This window comes from Morone saxatilis, unplaced genomic scaffold (genome assembly GCF_004916995.1).
Source record: "Morone saxatilis isolate NCDOM2014 unplaced genomic scaffold, NCSU_SB_2.0 Contig10, whole genome shotgun sequence".
NCBI lineage: Eukaryota > Metazoa > Chordata > Actinopteri > Moronidae > Morone > Morone saxatilis.
Genome location: NW_023339652.1, coordinates 15,159,368 through 15,167,788, shown reverse-complemented (window position 1 = coordinate 15,167,788; position 8,421 = coordinate 15,159,368). Strand labels below are relative to the sequence as shown.

The 8,421-nt window shown below is 40.2% G+C and overlaps 1 protein-coding gene across 1 annotated transcript in view; it reads left to right on the top strand.

Moving 5' to 3' along the window:
- Positions 1-8,421, top strand: part of ano2b (anoctamin 2b) — a 60,508-nt gene that overhangs the window by 5,099 nt on the left and 46,988 nt on the right. Inside the window, 2 exon segments of the mRNA XM_035673071.1 lie at positions 7,850-7,948; positions 8,243-8,394. Coding sequence (XP_035528964.1) covers positions 7,850-7,948; positions 8,243-8,394 — 251 coding nt within the window.

Genomic DNA, 8,421 nt, shown 5'->3' with positions numbered 1-8,421 from the left:
TGCAAGCTGCACCAAACCTGCAAACCTGAGCCATGGAAAAAAAAAATCAAGTCTGATGAGTTATTCTTCTTGAGAGAAGACAAATGAAACCTTAAACCTACGATATTTGTGTATGTGCATTGATCTTATGGAAACAGTAAAGACTGATGACTGTTCTGCGTGGTCAGCATGTATCGAATGTGCCATTTTGCCATTTTTCAGGCCCAGATTAGACCAATTCTGAGCCTATGAACTGATCTCAAAAAATAATTTTAATGACTTCCTCTCATCCGATGAAAATACGGTGAGGTCTCAGTTCTGAGCTCTGTTCATTTTCTTTTGAAAATTCACATTCAGCGTTGATTCTCTGACCTCTTTTATAGACGACCTGCGCTGCTAAGTGGCAGTTTACTGAATATAACTGTTTTCTAACCATGAGTCAGTTACTTACACTCTAAACTCGTCTCTCATGTGATGCCTCTGTTACTTTCTGTCTACCGCCCATATATATGACTGGGACTGTTTATTTTGGAGTCCACACAAGGGCCTGATGGTTTCATGTGAGCTGGCAGACTAATTCTGGTCGCTGCAGCCAACACAGCTGCTGTGCTGACCCCTTTGTATCGATTAACTAATTCAGCCTGAAACGGGTAATTTTGTTTTGACATGTACAAATCGCTTTCGCTGTGATTGTGTGTTACGTAGCAACCAGTATTTGTGTGTGAGAGTGTGTAGTTCAGTCCTGCTATTGGTCTGCGCATGTGCGTGTGTGTGTGTGTGTGTATGTGTGTGTACGCTTGGCAGAACACACAGTCTGTGTGCTCTGTGTTCTTGTAGTGGGGCTGCAGGCTCACTGCCACAGAGTTGTACAAATGTAGTTATTGTTAAAGTTCCACTCATTACCAAATGAACTGCTGCTGCTCTTTGGCTCTGACGCTAAGAGAGGAATCATTTGGGAAAATTAAGTGTTGCTAGCTTCAGCTGTTGGAATCTCCAAGGAACGTTTTTTGCAATTTGTTAATTGTTACATCATAGCAGTGATATGGTTACCAATATGCTCTTACACTATTACAGTGGAGTATAATGTTCAAGGAAGAGTTAGGGTAGTCAGACTTTTACAGAGTATTTAGTTTGTGTGTGATACCCATTTCGCTATACATGTGACTGTGGACATGTGTGTGTGTTGGCTGGCAGCCAGTTGGCAGTGTGTGAGGTCTGCAGGCTAGTATTAATCAGATTGTTGACAGTGCGGCCACGGAGCCTAAGCCAGGATGAGATTAGCTGACTGACTGATAGCTAGCTCCTTATCGCATCTTACTGATTGGGGGGGGGGCTTGCATTACTATATTCCTCATTTGAATGTAACGACAGGTACTCTTGCAAAAATGACTGACAACATAATAACACTGCTTCCATCAGGGTGTAGCTTGATGTGGTTGTGGGAGGCAAAGAGAGGGAGCGTTGTCTGATAATAACTGCAGGTTTGCCACTCACTTAATCACTTATATAGATCAGAAAATTGAAAATCAGTAATAGTCTGTGTGCAGATAATACAATAATGCAGCAAATGAATTGAGTTCATGCAGTACCAGCAACAAAATGAATGTATCTGCACCAGGATGATGCAAACAGATTCTCTAATTTGAAATATATGAACATCACAGAGACAGAGAATTAACTGATGACCTGTTGGTTTCAAGGATCATTGAATGTGTGCCAATAGGTTTGAATGCATTTTGCAATACTTTCTGATGGGTTATGGTTAATCTGTTTGTGGTCCTGGTATTTAATTATGAACCTCAAATTTCACTTTACAAGCAAATCTGCTATTTAGAATTTAAAAGTAAGTAAAAATACTCCTCTATTTGGCTTTGTTTTTTACAGCAGGTTGAAAACGTGGCACTGAATAAATGAACGAATGAATGACTGAACCAACCAACCGTTCAACAAAGCAACACTTAATGTTTCATAAAGCACATTCAGTTATGGCAATACAGTTCTGTTACACTGTACTGTACAAACAGGATTGGGAGGGTTAATTTAAAAATGTTATCTGATACAATCATTAATTACTTGTTAAAAAAACATGCAGTAACCTAATCCAAGTACTGCAATATTAAAGTAACATAACTTAATTATTTTCTGTTACCTTTGGATTACTTCTACACCAAATATGCAGATAAAACCAAGAGAAAATACATTTATTCTATAAAACAACAGAACAATGTAACTTCAGAAAAGAAAAATGTATTTTAAAACTGTAATCCTGCTAATAATTCCCTTTTTTATTAAATGTAACTGTAATCTGATTAGGTCTTTTTTTCTGCAACTGTAATGGATTAAAATATCCTTATTACGTAACTCAGTAACATGTAATCTGTTACTCCCCAAGCCTAGTTACAAGACTGATTTTGGCCACACCTCCCTCTGATGGATGTGACTTATTGGCCAAGTACAAAAAATGATAGAGTGAGTGCTCACTGCTTAAGCATTGCTCAGTGTAGCAGTACCCCTGAAGTAAGTCATTCTTTTATAGCAACCTGTTTGACTTCACATTAATTGGTTGCTAGAAAAAAAAAGAGCGGCTTAAATGTCAAACTTGTTGACTGTGTCTGAGGATTATTGAGCTGACCTTTGATCTCTTAGGGACATCCTCTTACAGAACACTTTTAATTAAATCAGAGCAAGATGTTAATTTAAGAAGTAGAGCCGGGACTTCTGAAGAGTTCAGTCTGTGGGGGCCTGGTGAAACAGAATGAGCAGGATTAACTGTTTGGTAAGACTTCCCGTCGGCAGAGAGTGATTCTCGCCAACACAAATTGCTTAACAGACGGAAGGAGAGCACACTCCTCTGTACTACACCTGCCTGCTCAAGTCCTGCTGCAACACTGTGTTGTAGAGAAATGTCAATTAAAGGCAACAAATATCAAGAACACTGACGATTACTGAATAAATGAACGAATGAATGACTGAACCAACCAACCAACCGTTCAACAAAGCAACACTTAATGTTTCATAAAGCACATTCAGTTACGGCAATACGGTTCTGTTACACTGTACTGTATTGTTACAAACAGGATTGGGAGGGTTAATTTATAAATGTAATCTGATACAATCATTAATTACTTGTTAAAAAAACATGCAGTAACCTAATCCAAGTACTGCAATATTAGGGAAAGGAGGGAAAGGTGTGTCATGCAATTACTGCAACAGTTATATTAAGGTGAATGTCACAAAATAATGAAAACCACATCCACAACCCACAACACTGATCTCTTAAACAAGAAAAAAATGATTCTAAATGTTATGTTAGCATCGTGAAACTCAGGGGGAGATAAGGCAAACTTTATTGCTGATTTTTTCACAGCAGTTATGTTCTAAAGCACAGATAAACACGCCATTTTTCTCTCTGTGGTATGCCAACTTGTTTTTATTGAAGAAAAGCAGCTTACTAAGCTCTGCTATGTTGATAAACACATTTTATTTCCTATGAATCCTTCCCAATAAAAAGTCTGGTTACTTTAATATTAAAAGCTTTTATTATGAATAACAAAATCATGAAAGTTGAGTTTTCACTCCTATACATTTGAAAGCAAACAGCTTGCTTGGAGGCAGTTGGGTCCATCTTGGGCGCATTCTGGCACAACTCGATGTGTTTAAATTGGCAACGCAAATCAGGGTTTGACTTGGCATGGCCAGAAGTGCAGAAAAGCCCTAATAGACATTACATTGTCATTATGTCACGCATGACGGTAGTTTAGGGTCTGGGAAAGTTTTGAAAATATAAAAACCTCCATGGACATTCATAATTCTCGCCTTGTTTGCAGTCAGAAGTGTCCTGTCAATGGTTTGACAGACGTCTCTTATGTAAGGGTGGTCTATGGGGAATTGCTTTTTGAGTTGCAATGGATTTCACAGTTGCAATACAGCAAGTAACACTTGGACAAAAAGTGGCGGTATCTAGCTATGTTTATACATCTATGCTTAGAGGAGGTTGGCATCTTTCCCAGAATGCACTGGTAGAGACGCCAGGTACTCCCTAGGAAAAGTTGCGAGTAGACTTATAGTCGCAACTTTTTCTCACACATATAGACGGACTAACACATTTTCCCATTCACCTTAATACCCATGTGTTTGGACTTTGTGAGGAGACAACAGTACCCTGTTGCTCCAGTTATAAGATAAAACGGTACCTCCAGGATTTTGCAGTCTTTTTTTTAGGATTGTGGCAGCCTAAAATGCCTGATTTCACTGCAGCTTTTCTAAAAAAAACAGGATACATATTGCAATATTCTAGTAACTGTTACTGTGGCAACTCCAAACTCCATATATTAGGGATGAGGTTTTCAGTGTGTTAAAGCTCTGCAGCAGAAACCTGTAGCTGCTCCTGCTATAAATGTAAATGTGAAAATAAAAGCTTTGCATAATGTTAGGATGTATCATAAATTAAAATCCACCAATATTAGGACATGGTCCTTGAGAATTTATGATCTCATTCTTATTATGTGGAAACAAGAAGCAGCAGGTTTCAGTGATTGTTGTAAGAAAAATACAGCCAGTCAACACAAATGATCAGGTAAGTTGAGCATATGTGTGCAACAGGTAACCAGAGATGTATCCAGGGTGATCCCACGATCCGCCCACCTGTAATGATTCTGTAATGTCAACCCCCCCTTTCATGCTGTTTCTCTTTGTGTCTCTGCGTTTATTTGTCTTTCTCTGTGTGATCCATTTTACCTCCCTCTCAGTCACTGTCTTTATCCTTCTCTCATTCTCACCATCCGCTCTCTTCCTCACTCATTGTCTCTCTGCTCAACACTTCACTTTCCACCCAGCGACCCTGTTGCCCAACAGCTCACCCTCTCATACTTGATGCCCCCCCTTTGCACCCCCCATCATCCAAAGACGCCCCCGGCGGCGTCCTAGTTACCCCCCCCTCCCACAGAGATAAAGAGCTAATTGGAAATCCCTCTACTAATTAACCTTCTCCAGGCTGAAAGGTATTTATATCCTCTGCTTTTTGATGGAGCGATAGAAGGGAAAAGAAGGGAGGGGGTAAGGAAGGGAAGGGAGAGGAGGGAGAACGGGTGAGAGGGCTGAGAAATGAATGTGAGCCAATGGGTAGAATATAATGGATGTTGGTAGAAGCTGGGTATAAGTAAGAGAGGGAGGAAGGCAAGGTATGGAGGCTGAAGTAAAAATAATGAGGCAGCATTTTATAATATTGCACATTTTCATTTTGTGACAGTACAATAAGCACTATGAACAAAGACCACCACTCAGAACACTCAGAAGATGGTGCTGTGTAGTATGTGGTGAAGGGCCAATAGGAAAAGAACTTCCTACTTGTTTATGTTCTTCAGGGGAAGAAGTAGCAACAGCGATTTTGGGATTTTTGGTCTAATTTGGAGAAACACTTGATATAAAAATTGGCACTTGTTTGAGATACAGGTAAGCAGTTGTGTTTACCATGATTTGATCCCTTTATGAAAAAATGCAGCCAGTCCTAACGAAGGGTCATCTGCAAAAAAATTTAACTAGAAAGCACAGCATCTTCCATCTAGGCACAACAAAAACAAAGGTGTACAGTGGCCTCATCATGACCACACCAAGCATCATGCTACATCACGGCTGCACTGGGTGTGGAAAAAACATGTTGTTGTTGGCAGTGCAAGGTTTTTAGACTCGCTGCAGTTCATCTTTAATTGAAAACAGAAATTGACGTGTTTCTCCTTAAAATAATAATCTTCAAATAACTTCATGTATCTCCAGTATTTTCACTTGGAGGAAACCTGTTGCTCAATCCCAGTCGCTCCCAATAAATAATGCAAACATACCTATGAATATTCTATTCTATTTTATTCCCTCCTAAATGTTACACACTGGACCTTTAAAAGCATCAGGGTTGGTGCTCATTGATGGCTATTTCTTGGATCGGTGAACCAAAGAGCTTTGTCGGCAGGTATAGGATTTAGGATGTCATCTTTCTGCAAAGAGCCAGAAAAATGGCATCAGGCGTGGATGAGACTGACACAGCTTTACAGGTTTTTGTAAGCCAACTTGCAGAAATAACAAATCATAAATGTGCACATTTGCCTGATGGACATGACAAACATTAAGTTAACAGTTCCTAGCAGCCATCTTCCATGTTGACTTAAAACGACATCCTTGAGACAAATATGTCACTCTTGCTTATTCTGCCCTGACACTGATTGGTTAGGGCAAAAATAACAACCCCTCCCCAACAGGACACAGCTAACGTGAACACAAAGTCAGACTGAAAGTTCAAACATTAAAACTACATGCTACCTACAAACAGTTATCTTATATGTACATTATGTTCTGTAACATTTTAATGAAGGAGAGTTAAAGGCTAATGGCTTTACGCTCCACTGTGTCCCTTTGTACCAAGGACAGTGTAGATGCGAGTGAGGCAGAAGATAATGAAATATAAGAGGAGCAAGAGTGACAGTTAGTGAGTCAGCCAGTCAGTCAATCAGTCAGTGAAACAGTGTCTAGCGGGTAGCAGAAGGTACAGTAATATATATGTGAGGAGGGGTGGTGGTGAGGGGGAGTGAGAGATCTCAGGAGAGTAGGAGTCGAGAGAGGAGAAAGGGAATCGTTTCAGGTTTCCATCATTTGCCATGCCACTTTTCTCTTGTCACCCCCCCCTCACTGAAGCTGACGGGGGTCTGAGGAGGGTAAGGTTACCTGGCTGTCCCCTGCTGGCTCTGCTCTCTTTAAATTCTGGTTACACAAACTCACTCACACCGCAGAGCAGCTCCGTAATGGCTGCTGCATAGATTTTGGAGCAGCAGTTTTCACCGCTGCTCACAATGAGCTTTATGTTTCTGTTAAATTGCTGCTCCTTAGTCAACTACAGAGGGCCAGAAGTTGTCAGTGTACTGAAATTTAGAATTCAGTCACGCACCTTTTGATGCTATTTGAAGCTGACAATTATCACATTTTGCTAATGCATCTTAATACTAAATAATAATTACAGTGTGGGCACCGGACAATGATTCATTAGCAGAACAAGCTAGATGAGTCAGGATTTTATTTTACATACAGTAAATACATATAAAATGTGTCAGGAACTGGCTGCAACAACAAAGTAGTGAAGAAAAACAGCTCCAGGCTTTGCTTTAGGAACAGAGGCTACATCTATCTTTTATAAGTACCAGTTATGCTGCTGGCCAAACTGGTACGCCAACTGTTTCAGTGGGTCAGGCTGATGGCAGGGATTGGTTGTGACTGGTTCAGATGTAAAGTACAACTTGGAGTGCTGTGCAATCTGAAATGTTGAGTTGCAGCTTCAGATGCCAATTTTGAGGTCTGAAGGCAAAAGCAACTGAGAAGCAATTGAGTACAGCGAAGTGCCGCACATACTGAGGCCTCTCCTGCAAAAAGTCTGTCGGCTATATTGGATTGCAAAGCAGAACTGACAGATGGTCTGGTAAGCAGGTAGTTTCAGCCAAGCAGTCTGGTAATATATTCCCCCAAAAATAAAAGTTTTTTTCTACTAAAAGAGTTTAAAAGTAGAAAAAATGTTTGGCTCAGACACAAAGTACATATGCATGAGGAACAGAGAAACATGAAGAATAAAACTCCTAATCCTCCTATTGTTAAAGCTGGCATCTATGCTTGATGAATGTAACTGAGTACCTTGTGTCTTGTTGGGGATCCATTTGAAGAAACAAGGATAACCCATTGCAGCTCTCAAGCATCCAGACATACATATTGATTATTTTACCCACTGAATCTGACCACAAGACTGGGTAGACATGTTTTTCTCAGTTCCTGAAGGTTCGGGTCAGCATTCAATTACGAAATCAAGATATATTTACATGAAGTTATGTTTGTTTTTCAGTTAAAGACCCACGGCCCCAGCTTCACTCGTCTCCACGCGCCTTGGCCGGTACTGTGTCGAGAGGCAGAGTTTCTCAAGATTAAAGTCCCCACCAAGACGGTGAGATCTCAGTAGCAGTTTGAATTTTATTAGCAGTCCATGTGCAGCTCTTTTTAAGCTTTGATCGTAGAAAATGTTCTAAATCTAAAACATCACTGGTAAATGTAAGGTTTTGATAAAGAGTCTTTAACCTTCTTTACAGAGCCACAGAATTCAATAAGCAATCCTAAAGAGACACTGATCATGATATTTATATGAATAATGTATTAGCATTCATTTCTACAAATTGTATTTTCTTCAGAACTGTAAGGCACTTAACTAAGTTGACTCATTTTGTGTTGTGTGTTTCATCAGAGTTATGAGCTTAAAGAGGAAAGTGGTTTCGGGTCCAGTATGAGCACAGTGTGGAGGAAAATGAACCAGCCTTTCCAGCCCAAAGTACCACATCAGGACCACGAACGCACCAAGTTTCTCTCACACTGCTTCTCCAGGGACAAACTTCATCTGTGAGACACGCACCTACACACACACAC